This window comes from Diabrotica virgifera, chromosome 6 (genome assembly GCF_917563875.1).
Source record: "Diabrotica virgifera virgifera chromosome 6, PGI_DIABVI_V3a".
NCBI classification, from domain to species: domain Eukaryota; kingdom Metazoa; phylum Arthropoda; class Insecta; order Coleoptera; family Chrysomelidae; genus Diabrotica; species Diabrotica virgifera.
The window spans coordinates 101,090,057-101,106,070 of record NC_065448.1 but is presented as its reverse complement, the minus strand read 5'-3'; the positions used below and the strand labels follow the sequence as shown (position 1 = coordinate 101,106,070).

Genomic DNA, 16,014 nt, shown 5'->3' with positions numbered 1-16,014 from the left:
AAAAGTGCTCTTCCACCATGACAACGCACCGGCTCACACCTCCGCCATCGCCATGGCCAAATTGGTCAAATTGGGCTACGAACTGTTGCCCCATCCACCATATTCTCCAGATTTGGTCCCGTGCGACTACTATTTGTTTCCAAACTTGAAAAAGACACTCGCTGGGCAGAAATTCAAGTCGAATGGGGAGGTCATCGCCGCCACGGAAGCCTATTTTGCAGACCTCGAGAAAAGGTATTTTTCAGACGGGTTAAAGAAGTTGAAGCATCGCTGAGTCAAGTGTATCGAGCTAAAAGGAGACTATGTAGAGAAATAAATTGCCACTTTTCCAAAATTTTCCTTTTTCTTTTGTAGGCTAAGTATTTATCGGACTACCCACGAAGTCGCAAAACAAACATTCAATCGTTAGTAGATATTTAGCAGCAGAAAATAGTGAATCTAACAGTGCAAATCTAAACACACTACCAGAAAAAAAAGGAAAGGGCAACAACAACAGGTCTAATAAACAATATGTTAAATTAACCATTGCTAACGTCCAGTTGTTATTCTACCTCGTTAATTTGCTTTATTTAATTTTCTCTCATCAGCATTTTCGCTTATGAGTTCTCAATTTCTGTTTCTGTTCCATTCTACCCAACAACTACGCAAATCATACATTAGAATATTAGGTACTACATAATCATCTATTGTCACAGCAGTCTCAAAACGAAAAATTGTCTATTTCTTAATTACAAGATATAAAAAATACATTTTGCTGAATTACCGTTTTTTATTTACACTCAAATTTTCTGCTTTGTAATATATGTACTATACACTCAAAAAAAACTTATACATACAGTGTGTCTGCGTGGCTTGGAACCATATGTGAAACTTGTTTAATATGAATTTTACGAAAAAAAGTTATTCTTTATAAAGTGCTCTGCATAGTCTAAAACCTAAGACACAATTATCAGATATCAAATTGTATCAACAGTATACGAGGTATGTCAAAAAATATGAATTTCGCTCAAGAGTAAAGTGCCTTTATATTTCACAATATCGAAAATTGTCATTGGGAAAAGTTATTTGTAATTAAAAATTATGTTATAATCTGCACTTACACTCTTCTAATTGAAAAAATTTTTTGATAATTTTCCCCAAATGACGGACACCCAACATCATTTTTATTTCTGATAGCTCCGTTATTATTAATTTTACGAAAAAAAGTTATTCTTTATAAAACGTTCTGCATAGTCTGACAACTAAGTTAAAATTATAAGATATTAAATTTTGTCAAGTTAATACGAGATATGTCAAAAAATATGAATTTCGCTGAGAAGTAAATTACTATTATTTTTCACAATATTGAAATTTGTTATTATAAAAAGTTGGTCACAATTAAAAACTATGTTTCAATATGCAATTGCATCCTTCTAGTTGAAATATTGTGAACTATAAAGGTATTTTACTCTTGATCGAAATTCACATTTTTTGACATACCTCGTATAAAATTGAAAAAAAAATTGATATCTTATGATTGCATTTTAGTTTTTTGACTATTCAGACATTTTTATAAGGAATACCGTTTTTTCGCAAAATAAATAATAACGGAGTTATATTAAATAAAAATGATGTTGGGTATCCGTAATTTGAGGAAAATTTTCAAATTTTTTTTTTTTTCAATTAGAAGAGTGTAAAAGCATATTATAACATAATTTTTAATTACCAACAATTTTTTTTTAATAACAATTTTTGATATTGTGAACTATAAACACACTTTACTCTTGAGCGAAATTCATGTTTTTTGACCTAACTCGTATATTATCGATAAAATTTGATATCTGATGATTTCATCTTAGGTTTTAGACTATGCAGAGCACTTTATGAAGAATAACTTTTTTTCGTAAAATTGATATTAAAAAAGGTTGGTTCCAAGTTACGCAGACACACTGTATATGGAATCACTATATTATTTGAAACCTGCAGCATTTGGAATTGGAAGCTATATATTATGTGTAAATATTTTATTTCAAACTATAAGAAGAGTTGCCGTACCAAAGGACTATATAGCAGGAGAAAGTTACGAGATCCCTAGTTAACCAGGCAGCACAAGATTGATAACGTAAAGTGGTGTCTTCAACACCAAAACTGGAACATCGGAAACTGGAAAGGTGTGCTATTTTCAAACGAAAGTAGGTTATCTAAAATTAGATGATTACCGAATGTGTGTACTTAGAGGGCGAGGAAGACAAGCAAGAACAGAAACTGACAGATCTGTTCACAAATATAAAAGGAGAAGGGTCATGTTCTGGGGAGAAATTATGATCGGCTAAAAAAATTCTTTAATTTTCATCCAACCAACTTTAATAGCTCGCAGGTATGTCAATTTGGTTCTATAACCTGTAGTTAGGTTCCGGAAAGGTGCAATGGAAGAAAATTTAATTCAGCTTTAATTCGCTTGAAACAATAAAAAAAAAATCAGATGATTCCATATAAGTTTGGTTGAGTGTTTATTGTAATCAATACCAGACTTATATATTACACATTAAAACTGAAAAACTCAAAATCAAAAAGTAAAATTTATTATTGTTAACAGGGAGTCCCAATTCGACACACACCAATTTTAAAAAAATCTTTGTATTTGAAGGGTATTAAAGACTATTTTAAAGTCTTGTTGATAGCAACTCTCGACAATATTTGGCTACAATTTTGTATTATATTTTTTATTTTTTTGTATAAAGAATAGTACTAATATAATTTAGCTCAACCTGATTTTTTAGTATTTTAGCAATAATTAATGAATAAAATTCAGAACACAAGCTTAGTCTATTTTATTGGCAATGATTAGCTACGTAAATCTAAATTAAAACATGAACTAATAAGTCAGACACCTCCATTATACCAAGCAGGCATCCACATTTGTTCTTTATATAAATTTCGCCTTATACTACTACGACTTGGAATTCGATCGTTAACGACGAAAAAAGCTGGATCAGTCTCTGTAGAGTTCCAAATATTTGCGTCTACTGATGAAGATGGCTTCAGCTGATTTCTTCTCCAGTTGCCTCCTGATTTTGGCGGCAAAGATCCCAGACTTGGTGAGTTCTCCCTGCTTAATTTTGCTGTATTGTTTCCTGGCACAGGTGAATGAGTTGGTGATCTAGGGAAAACACGCTTTTTACTTTCTGGTGACAGTCTTACAGTTTCAGTTTCTATTTTTGTAGGACGCCTTAAAGTTTTAGCTTTTTCTAAAGATGGTGGTCGGCTAGGCTCCTTAGCAGATTTTGGTTTAGGCGAAGAAGGCACACTGGAAGAGGAAGAAGGCGGCTTTGATACAGATGATGTTGGTCTATCAACTTTTGGTGAGGTAGTTTTAGTTTTTTCTGGTTTGTCTGGAGAACTAAAATGTTAAATGAGTTTTAGTTAATTAAAATTTAAACACCATACTTCGTTCGTCTCCAAGGTAAGCTAAGACGCCAGTTTCAGACGCCTGACCGAAGGGTTTGCCGTATTGTCGCAGCTCGTCAAACCTGCGACGACACACCACTGATTAGGCATCTGAAACTGGCGTCTTAGCTTACCTTTGAAGCTAATAAAGTATAATATATTTAAGCTACTTGATAGTATTAGGATTATGTTATTTAGTAAACCATTCAGCGTTTTAAATTAAAAAGTTGTGAAACAGTGTCTGCAAACTGAAATAAATAAGATAAAATAATCTACAAAGATAAATAAAACTAAATTCATGTCCACATTAAAATATTCAAAATATGAAAGATATATTATTTAAATGTTAACATCGAATTGTGTCGATGATATAATTACACACAAACCCCGAGACAAAGCCAGAATTGCAGACCAGAAACAGTAATTACCTAGCTATAGAAAAATAAACACATATTTGTATAAATTTAAGTATGGAATAAAAATCTTCGTTCGGCCGGTTGGTTATAAAATACACAATATTCATTGATCAACTGTTTGCTGACGGTTTCTGACTAGTTTGACTGTTTGCTAGAACAAACCTATTACCGATTGAGTAGAATATATTGACTTCTCCAAAGCATTTGATCGAGTTCACAAAGAATATTTCTACAAAAGATAGAAAGCCCAGAAATTTAATTAATAGATCATACAGTGAATTGTGGACTTTTAAGAGTAAGAGCAGCTTTAAAGGAAATGAAGGACCATCGATCGTTTGGTGATGATGAACTCGTTAATAATAAGGCAATAAAAACAGGAGGCGAAATTCTATCAAAATCAGTAAGCGACCTGTTTAATAAATGCTTACATGTGGGTACGATTCCAAAATACTGGAACAATGCAGTGATTGTATTGTTACACAATAAAGTTGATATTACTAAATTATAGACCCATCAGCCTCTTGACACATACATATGTACAAACTTTTTATATAAACCTTAACGAAGAGATTAACACCTAAACTTGATTTCTATCAGCCCAGAGAACAGGCAGGCTTCAGGGCAGGATACGGCAATGAGAATTATTTTGATTATGTACCGGGTGTCCCAATAAGAATGGCTCTCGACCATATCTCAGGAATCGTTTATACTACAGCTTTGGTAAAAAAAATTGTATAACAAAAGTTGCCTCGGGAAAAGCCTGCAAATTATTTTCATAATTCCTAGTCCACTAGTCCACTGCTAGAGGGCGTAGCTGAATATAAAAAATTTAAAAATAAAATTTTTACAAAATTTGCCTTATGAAAGGTCACTGGAAATTAGATAATCGTATTCTTCATAAAATTCTGCGAATATTTTATTTCACAAGTTTAAGTCTGCCTTTGCAAATAAGAGGTGGGGATGAGTGGGAACCTTGTTATGAAAAAATGGCTGTAAGTCCGGTTCTGCTAAATCGATTTTTGCAAACTTGGACTCATTGAAAACAGCTCTTTCTCGCCCATGTAAGAGTTATAATTTCGAAACAGCCTAATAAGTAATATACCAGCTAGGAGGCGCTATTTTATTTTTTTTTTCAGAAATCTAGTTTTCTTTGGAAACTATTAAATACAAGTATGCATTTTTAATCATGTATTACAAAATTAGACCAAATTAGCAACAGGGTAGCGAAAACCGCATGTCGATACCTTTTGCTATCTCAAGATATCTTAAGAAACGTATAAATTAGTAACATAACTGATACTGTTACCGGTAAACGAAGTTCAAGAAATCAAAATGGAGGCAAGTAGTGTGCTATGGAAAAGAATTAGAGCGTAGCACATAAGTGAATATTTCCTATAGATTCGATTATATTCGGTTCGATTCAATTCGATTCCATTCGATTAGATTTAATTTTATTTAAGAATATACCAATTATGCCTATAATTTAATTTATAATATATACCCAATTTAACACACAATATATATGATTTGTCAAACGTAGCAAAGAGTTTGAAAATCTTACAATCACAATGAGGTTTTATGGCGATTGTGAGATTTTTAAACTTTTTGCTACGTTTGACAAATATTAGTGATTTTACCCGTTAATTTCAGGATTAATAAATTAAAAAAAAAATATTTCAAATTTGATAGTGAATTTAATTATTATTATATAAAATAAATAAAATGCTTAAAAATACAATTTGAGGATATGTAGGTTAAAAGGAATAATGTATTAACAACTTTAAAAAGGTTACTTTTGTATAAGGGCTTCTCCTTTAACGGGAGTACCTATCCAATTATAAACGAACCCTTCCATTCATTATTTACGATTCAAATTTACACGAAGTATTTACTATACTTCATGAGTAATTAAATTTTTCGCCAAATTGAAAAAAATATTGGTTATTTTATTAAGAAAAATCATTTAAAGCTTTATGTAACTTTATATTTAATAATCCTAAAATTAACGGGTAAAATCACTAGTGTATATTATGTATTAAATTGGGTATATATTATGTATGTATTAAATTATAGGTATAAGATATATATATTAAATAAAATTAAATCTAATCGAATGTAATCGAATTGAATCGAACCGAATATAATCGAATCTATAAGAAGTATTCACTTCTGTTGGCACTCCGGAAGTGCTATCCTCTATTTTTTTCCACAGCACACTACTTGCTTCCACTTTGATTTCCGGAACTTCGTTTACGGGTAACAGCATCAGTTATGTTTAAAATTTACACGTTTCTTAAAATATCTCGAGATAGAAAAAAGATATCAACATGCGGTTTTCGCCATTCTGTTGCTAATTTAGTCTAATTTTGTAATACAGGATTAAAAATGCATACTTGTATTTAATATTTTCCTAAGAAAACTAGATTTCTGAGAAAAATTAAATAGCGCCTCCTAGCTGGCATATTACTTATTGAGCTATTTCGAAATTATAACTATTACATTAACGAAAAAGAGCTGTTTTCAACGAGACCAAGTTTGCAAAAATCTATTTAGCAGAACCGGACTTACAGCCATTTTTCATAACAAGGTTCCCACTCACACCCACGTCTTATTTGCAAAGGTAGACTTAAACTTCTGAAATCAAATATGCGCAGAATTTTATGAAGAATACTATGATCTAATTTCCAGTGCCCTTTCATAAGGCAAATTTTGTAAAAATTTTATTTTTAAATTTTTTTTATTCAGTTACGCCCTCTAGCGGTGGACTTACAATTATGAAAATAATTTCCAGGCTTTTCCCGTGGCAACTTTTGATACAAAAATTTTTCCCCAAAGCTTTACTATAAACGGTTCCTGAGATATGGCCGAGAGCCATTCTTATTGGGACACCCGGTACATTTGTATATGAGAACATATAATTGAGGCGTTCTTTGCAAAAACCCCATATGTCACTTTTTACAACATCGGAGATATTTAAAAAAAAGTTATTTAATTGAACCCTATTAAGTTTACGGAAATTCTCAAATTAGTGATTTATTATTTTGATGATTACACACAGTTTACAATATAAATAACATTATTTTGTCCTTTTGTTTATTTATGAAGGACATTTATTCATTTGACATATGGGGTTTTTGCAGGAATTTTTCATTAATTTATAGGAAAAACGATATTTATAGTAATAAACCAAAATAAAAAATGAACGAAAAATGGTGTTTACCTACTTATAAAATCACACAACACAACTATTCGAAGAAACTTTAACCTATAAAAACCTACTGACAGCCAAGCGATAAAGTTTCCCGCAAAAACACCAATAGTCATTAACAAAGGGAATTGCGCTTGACATATGGGGTTTATGCGGAATCGCCTATACTTTTGTCGCTTATATTTTGGACTACTGTAACTTTAATGGAAGTTTCTTACGCAAGGAACGTAGGTAATTAGTCCTTCAATCCATAGATGGCAAAAGTCCATTTTCGGAAAAAAAGGACTACTGGGGTTTTTGCAAAGAACGCCTCAATTATGAGAACGCTGCATGAAGTAGAATATATTGACTTCTCCAAAGCATTTGAACGAGTTCACAAAGAATATTTCTTTTGACTACACAAAGCACAGGAAAATTTAGCTTAGGTCGAGGAGTAAGACAAGGAGACATTATTTCACCAAAATTGTTCATTGCAGCTCTAGAGTCAATATTTAAGAAACCTCAATGGCAAGATATGGGCATCAATATAGATGGCGAAAGATTAAATCGTCTGAGGTTTGCGGATGATCTTGTATTAACCACAGATAACTTACAGGATACAGATTCTATGATACATTCGCTTTAAACTCTATCTGAGAGGGCAGGTTAAAAAATACACTTTGAGAAAACTAAACTTATGACAAATCTTGTAATGAGTTGAAACATAACTATTGACAACAATACCATTCAACAAACAGACACTTACAAATATCTGGGACACGAGATCAAAATAAGCAGATATAGTCAAACACATGAAATAGAGGCAAATAGGTCTGACATGGGCAGAACTTGGCAAGCTGTTCCAAAAAGTTCAATTCCCATGTGTCTCAAGCGGTAGGTTTATAACCAATGTGTTTTGCTTGTACAAACTTATGCAGCAGAGACTTTATCCGCGAATAAACTCAGAGTAACACAACGAGCCATGGATAGTTGGTTTTCGAACGTCGTAATAACGTATGATAATGCCAAATGTTAGATGCATCAGAATGGTTCTCAGTTTTGCAGAAAAAATTTTAATCTTGGAATGCTATTCCCGGTCATACGGAAAAAATCGCGAAAACGGACCAAGCTTAAAATCAATAATGGTTTCAGCAGGACTGGGTAACCTGTCACACGGTTAAGCAGTCTCCTCTAATATTACGCGATCATTTTGGGAAATCGCCACTTGATGCGTACTTATGGGGAACGCTGAAGGGGGCAGACTGATTCACCGTCTGACATTCCGGAATTGAGGACTAAAATTAAAGATTTTTTTCGTGCCAGATAGTATCTTTAACATCTGTTTTATCGGGAATGTCTGGCGTAAATAATTTTTGCAAAGCTATATCGTGTATACTAAATATATAAATAATCATAAACATTTCAATATTCATTTCAGTACTGTTTATTTTGTCGCATACTGTACTATCTGGTTATGGTAGGAGAGCCCAAATAGTCCAGGGTAATAAGGATTTTCTCGGGACACTCAAAGATCCAGGTAGCTGATTACTTTTTTAGTTATTGTAGACCTATAGGAAGAAAACCTACCTGTTTCCTGACTAGAGTTCGCGTCCGTTTTTTAGTTATTAACAATTTAGTACAAAAATCGCGATTTTTTCGATTTTTTGCACTCCATTCAAAAACTAAATAGTTGACATAAAATTACAAAATTCAGTTTTTCAGAACATGGAAAAACCTTCAAAATGCCTATTTTTGAAAGTTAGAAAGTTAATTTGTTGCTACGCAGACTTCAAAATAAGTGAAAATCGTTATTTGTTAATAACTTTTACTAAAACTACCTTAAAACTTTAGTGTTTCACCCAAAGTTGGACATTGGGGTACTTAACAAACCCTCAAAATTTGAGACCGATCCATTAATTAGTTTAAGAATTATTCTATTTGTTTATCCCAGAGACCTTTATTTTGCAATAAGATAAGACAGAAAATAATGAAGATAGTGCAATTCTGAGTATGCCAAATAAAAGTAGAAGAGTGATATTATCAAAATGTATTAAAAAAAGATAAAAAAATAATTAACATATTCTTTTTCTCATGATCATCTTTCAGTGCGTCACAGTTTTTCCGATTTCTTTCTAACGCATTAAATTGTATGTGACAGAAAAAAAGGCACGTCGGTGATTACATTTCGTCGGTGACATTTATAACATTTATTCTAGTTATTCTAGTTGTCGATAGATGGCGCCATAATAAAAAAATATTTTTTTTAATTAGATAATAATATTACAAATATAATCTGTATAATTTATAATACTATACAAATCAAAGAAAATACCATTTTATAAATGCAAGAAACACATTTGATTTGTTTTTATTCCAAATTGAAAATAAAATGTGACAGCTGTCAGATTTAACTAAAATGTTATGTTAGAATAAATGTCATAAATGTGTATTATCACGGACTTACCCTTTTTCCTATCATGCACTGAAAAATGATCATGAAAAGGACAATAGCTATAATCCTAATGCTAAATTTTTAAAATTTTGTAGTTTATAAACATTTAGAATAACTTTAAAAATGTTGTTCATAGAAACAATATTTTTATATATTCGAAAAGATAGTATTTTAACGCGAATTTTCAAATAAAAAAATTTAGAATGGGGCTAATTTGAGACAAAGTTAGCCATATTTTTTTAATTCACAGCTAATTTGTTTATAATAATTAAGGAATTTCATTAATGCCATTTTAAAGAATGGGATTTGTATTATTTTTTAAAAAATTTGCACAAACGTTATACCTTTACAGCACCCTCTACGATTTTTCAAAAATGTAGTGCAAACGATTACTAGGGGGAATCTACAAATCCAGCGAGTTAAAATACCGAAAAAGCAATTTCAAACGAATATAATTTGCTGTATATCCGGATCAACTCAAAGGATTTTGAACTCTTTTTTTAATTGGTATGCAATTTTTACGTACATTACAAATATGCAATTTGTTTATAAATTTATTAATTAATAAACAGTCTAATTTGTTTAAGCAATTCTTGAAAAAATATTTTTTTACAAAAATCTATTTTTTTAATCATAGTATCATTAATGATCACAGAAAAATTAAATTACACTTTAATAAATAAATGATTTTTATTAGATAATTATTTATTGAAGATAATTTATTTATTAAAGTATACCTTAACTTTTTCTACGATTAATAGGGCGAGTATGATGAAAATCATGGATTTTTGGGAAAAAATTATTTTTTCAAAAATTGTTTAAACAAATTAGACTGTTTATTAATTAATAAATGTCTAGACAAATTGCATATTTGTAATGTACAGAAAAATTGCATACAAATTAAAAAAAGAACGATCAAAATATATTCAGTAGATCCCGAGATATAGAAAATGATAATAGTTTTAAGTTGCTTTTTATAGTTTTTGAACTCGTGCATTTGTCGGCTTCCAGCTCCCCCTTCACTTACCACGACTAGCCACCTATTAAAATACATTTTTAAAAATTCGTGTAAAATACCAGCTTTTCTAATATGTAAAATGACTTTTTCTACAGACAATATTTTTAAAGGTATTTTAAATATTTTTAAACTAAAAAGTTTCACAAAGGCATTAGGATTTTTGACTATATTAGATAATCTTTTTATCGTTTTTAGTACATTTTGATAGCATCAGTTTTCTACTTTCATTTGGCATACTCAGAATTGCCATATCTTTATTATTTTCTGTCTGATGTTATTGCAAAATAAATGTCTCTGGCATAAACAATTAGAATATCTCTTAAACTAATTAATGGATCGGTCTCAAATTTTAAGGGTTTGTTAAGTACCCCAATACCCAACTTTGGGTAAAACACTAAAGTTCTAGGCTAGTTTTTGTAAAAGTTATTAATAAATAACGATTTTCACTTATTTTAGAGTTTGCGTAGCAACAAATTAACTTTTTAACTTTCAAAAACCGGCATTTGGAAGGTTTTTTAATGTTCTAAAAAATTAAATTTTGTAATTTTATGTCAACTATTTAGCTTTTGAATGGGGTGCAAAAATTCGAAAAAATCGCGATTTTTGCACTTAATTGTTAATAATTAAAAAACGGACGCGAACTCTAGGCAGGAAACATGTAGGTTTTCGTCCTATAGGTATACAATAACTAAAAAAGTAGTCAGCTACCTGGATCTTTGAGTGTCCCGAACATGGTCTATTTCTAGCTTATTACCTTGGTCTAAAGAGGAGAATTTTGCAGTTACTCGAGCGCGTAAGATTATTACATGGGGAGAAACGTTGTACCCTGAGAATGTATGTCTACCATATATTGGCTCTTAATGCAGGGCAGCTCGTTAAAGAGGGGCCGAAAAGAAAATCTATCCTTATAAAAACTCGAAATCGTCAGACTAAGATAAGCTAAGTTAAGTACATGCAAAACTGTCTATATTTAAAAAATTTGACGATTTTGTCAAAAATTTGACGATACGATTTGACGTAAGGATATGAGTGAGTCCCATAGTTTCACAAGAAAAAAACGAATATTTCGCGAAATGAATAACAGATCGAAAAACTACAAAATACGTGCTCATTATTTAACAAAAATCTATTGAATGATACCAAACATGACTTCCTACGGAGAGGGGTGGGGGGTAAATTTAATATTTTAAATACGAATCCCGCGATATTTTGCGAAATAAACATCAGATCAAAAAACTGAAAAATACACTTATTCAGTATTTTTGAAAAATCTATCAAATGGCACTAAACACGACCCCCTACGGAGGTGGGGTGGAGGGTTACTTTAAAATCTCAAATAGGAGCCCCATTTTTATTGCAGATTTGGATTCCTTACGTAAAAATATGTACCTTTTATTCGAGACATTTTTTTGGATTATGGACAGATGGTGCTATAATCTAAAAAAACGATTGTTGGAAATGGAAAATCAAATTAAAAATGGAAAGTCCCCACTAAATTGGAAAACTGTACTTAACTTTTTTTGGTTTTCGGACCTACTCTTCACAACCCAATAGGTCCCCATAACGCTCGAGTGACTGCACATTTAGCATACTTTGCTCCCCTACCATTATCTTCAAAGCATAATGTGTACACCGTTGTGTTATGGGCGGGTAACCCATATTTTGAAATTTCCATTTTTTTTTTTCAACAAACCAGACAATTCATAATTAAGACACATTTATAATTTCTTCTAAACAATGACAATTTTCGTACCATATATTGACTTTTTGAGACTACTACATATTAATTTTGTCATTTTAATTATGAATTGTGGATTAAGGAAAAATCAATACAGGACTTTTAGCCATAACCATAAACTATTGACGCTAACGTCATATAAACTGATGTTTGAACGAGACAATAAATTGTTAGCAACTTTAAAATTGAATAAGTTGTGGTATATTATTTATTAAAAGTGTAGTTATGGTATATTATTTATTAAAAGAGGAAGGCAGAGATGAAGCTGGAGGGAGGGAATTGAAAAAGAACTAGAGGAAAGAGAAATCCCTCCGGGTCTAAGGTTAAACAAAGAAGAATGGCGGTTAGGAGTCGGAAGACGTCAGAGAAAGCTGTAAACCGATAGTAGTAGTGGTAGTTACTACTAATATGTATACAGGATGTCCAGAAACTCTCCTGACAAACGAAAACAGGAGATTCCTCATACTCCATTAAAATGTTACATTTTTTAAGCCGTACCTTGCATTTGTTAGAGGAGTCAATTTTATTTCTTTAATGTGTAGGGGGGATCAGTAGAAGCTTAAGTTCAAGTTTTTGGGGTCGCCACCCTTGTCCCCCGGCCGCCATCTTGGAAATGGTGTGCAAAGGGGTTTCGTGCTATATCTCGTAAACTACCAACCCTACAGAAAATCTAATAAAACATAAAATGTAGCAAATTAAATTTTCTACAATTTTATTTTTATTACTTTTGATCGTCAAGTGACCAACAAAAAAGATATAAACAAAAATATGTAAAAAAATTTTAACAAGATTCCTTTTGGAGGTTATAACTTTTTTCAGTTCATTTTAAAATAAAATAACATTATAGCAATTTTGTAGAGGGTTTTTTTGCGAACAATTTCCACTATAAATTTGTTTAATTCTATTTATTTATATAGGTGTTACAGCGCTCCAAACTTGACCAAATTCTCGAATGCTCATAGGGATATAATAAGAACAAAAGTTAGGCTTACTTTTCTATCTATATATATTTTTTATTCATACAATTTATTATGATTTTAACATTCCTATGCTAATATTAATCTCTTTATGACCTTTCCCCCCACTATAAAACTTATAACCCGAAGCATATTATAGAAACGGCCCAAGAAGTTGTTTGACAAATTCGCCGGTTCAGAAGAAGAATGACGCAACCGCATATTTCAAAATTCTTAATAAGAGCAAAAAACGAATTTTTGTTATCAAAATCATAAAGTATGATCAAAATTAGCCATTCACCACACCGTGGTCAGGATCTCGAGATATAAGCGCTTTTTGGGGTGTGCCGCTTGTTTATGAAGTAATATAACTTTTTTACTATTGTATATTTTGACTTTTCCAATTTTCCAAAAAACTTCTTCATGAATTATATTTTATTGTTGTGTTGGTTAATATTATAAACTAAAAAGTTTGTCACTTAACTTTTTTAAGTAAACATGAAACTAACGAAATATGATGACAAAATGTTTTAAAACTAACAACTCATTTTTTAATGTGTTTAAATATTTAGGACAAATCCCATTGTTATCTACATACTTCAGAGATTAAACAGTAAAATTTTCAAAAGGAAATATTTACAGAGACCCAAGATACAGCGAGGTAAATTTGAAAAATCATCAATTGATTTTCGGCATTTTTGTATAAAATTTGATTTTTGAACATGTTCCACCAAATCTAGATAAAAATAAACTTCATATTCGGATTCAGCTACCTCGAAAACATAAAATAGACCAAAATTGGTCATTCACCTTAAATTTTATTTTCTTGGTTGGTATAAAGATTGCTGCCGCTCGACTAATATATACAGGGTGATTGATTAGTAGGGTAAAGCTCAATAGCTCCGCTCCAGTAATAGATAGCAATAAAAGTTAATAACAAAAATTTTAGCCACCTTTGAGCTCTACATTACAAAATTAGTTAGAATGTTACAGGGTGTTCGATAACACAGTGGCAGACCAAACTTTTGTTTTTTTAAATGGAGCACCCTACATTTTATTTTAAATTCAAAATCCTGTTAACTTCTCCATCACAAAAATATAAAGGTTTGTTATGTTATACAGGGTACTTACAAAGTTATAACCAATTTTATATGAAAATCGTAACAAGTTCAACTCCATGTATAAATAAAAATAAGCAAAACAACAATGGTTTATTAATGCCATATTTTTAACGTATTGTCAAAATTTTCAGGAATGGTCGATATTGCTAATTTTCTTTATATCAAATACAGGGTGAGTCAAAACGCAAGTACATTATTTTCTCAGTAATTTTAAATGGAACACCCTGTATTTTATATCACTATTGAAAAGTACCATTACCGTACTTTAAATTTTAGATAACATTCCCTATGTCTAAATTTATTAGTTTTCGAGATATTTTCATTTTTCAATGGACCAGTAGCGTGGCCACCCAAATCACCAGAATTTAATAAACTGGACCGATTTTTTTGGGGTTACGTTAATAATGAAGTTTATATAAAACACCTCCAACAACAAGGAATGAGATGAAAAATAGAATAAAAAGTGTATTTCTATGTGTTAATTTACAAATGCTCCGTAGAGTAAGTAGCTCATTCAATGATCGTTTTTAGGCGTACATAAATTTGTTAGGAGATAATTTTGAACACCTGATGTAATTAAATATTAAAAATATTTTATTAACAGTAGCTTCTAATTTTTTCAAACATGTTTTTTTTGCAAAATGTATTACTGATAAATTATGTTTCGTTCTTTATTTGTTACATTGTTACATTTACAAAAGTAGTGTTTAATTGTCTTCACAGAATATTGTATTTTGTGTTTGTGTGTTTTTTTGTAAAATTTATTACTAATTTTCTTTGTTTATTTGTGGTTGTGTTTTTGTTTGTAAAATGTATTACTAATAAATTATTTTTGTTTCTTTATTTGCTACAGTGTTACATTGATTACCGGATTGATAATCGGTAATCTTCAATTGTCAATTCAGTCATGGCTTACTTAAAATTTAGATAAATTTAAACACCTAAAATAATTTGCTCTGAAAAATGAAAATATCTCGAAAACTAATAAATTTGGGCATATGGAATGTTATATAAAAATTAAAGTACGTTAATGTTACTTTTCAATAATGATATAAAATACAGGGTGTTCTATTTAATATTACTGAGAAAATAATGTACTTGAGTTTTGACTCACCCTGTATTTGATATAAAGAAAATTAGCAATATCAATAATTCTTAAAAATGTTGACAATAAATATAATAATATGGCATTAATAAACCATTGCTGTTCTGCTTATTTTTATTTATACAGGGAGTTGAACTTGTTACGATTTTCATAAAAAATTGGTTATAACTTTGTAAATACCCTGTATAAAATTACAAACCTTTATATTTTTGTGATGGAGAAGTTAACAGGATTTCGAATATAAAATAAAATATACGGTGTTCCATTTAAAAAAACGTAAGTTAGGTCTGCCACTGTGTTATCGAACACCCTATAACATTCTAGCTAATTTTGTAATGTAAAGCTCAAAGGTGGCTAAAATTTTTGTTATTAACTTTTATTGCTATCTATTACTATAGCGGAGCTATTGAGCTGTATCCTACTAATCAATCACCTTGTAAGAAAAGTATTTTTTTTTATTGTATTCCTATGAGAATTCGAGAATCTGGTCGAGATTGGAGCGCTGTAAAACCTAGATAATAAATAAAATTAAACAACTTTATAGCGAAAATTGTTCATTGAGAATCCTCTACAAAATCGCTATGATGTTATTTTA

General features: G+C 30.7%; 1 protein-coding gene across 1 annotated transcript in view; it reads right to left on the bottom strand.

Annotated features, from left to right (window-relative positions):
• Positions 1–2,545: 2,545 nt before the first annotated feature.
• LOC114341412 (uncharacterized) overlaps positions 2,546–16,014 on the bottom strand; it is a 194,714-nt gene continuing 181,245 nt past the window's right edge. Inside the window, exon 9 of the mRNA XM_050652978.1 lies at positions 2,546–3,379. Within this exon, the coding sequence (XP_050508935.1) occupies positions 2,863–3,379 (517 nt within the window). The 3' untranslated portion in view covers positions 2,546–2,862. The remainder of the gene's footprint in view (positions 3,380–16,014) is intronic.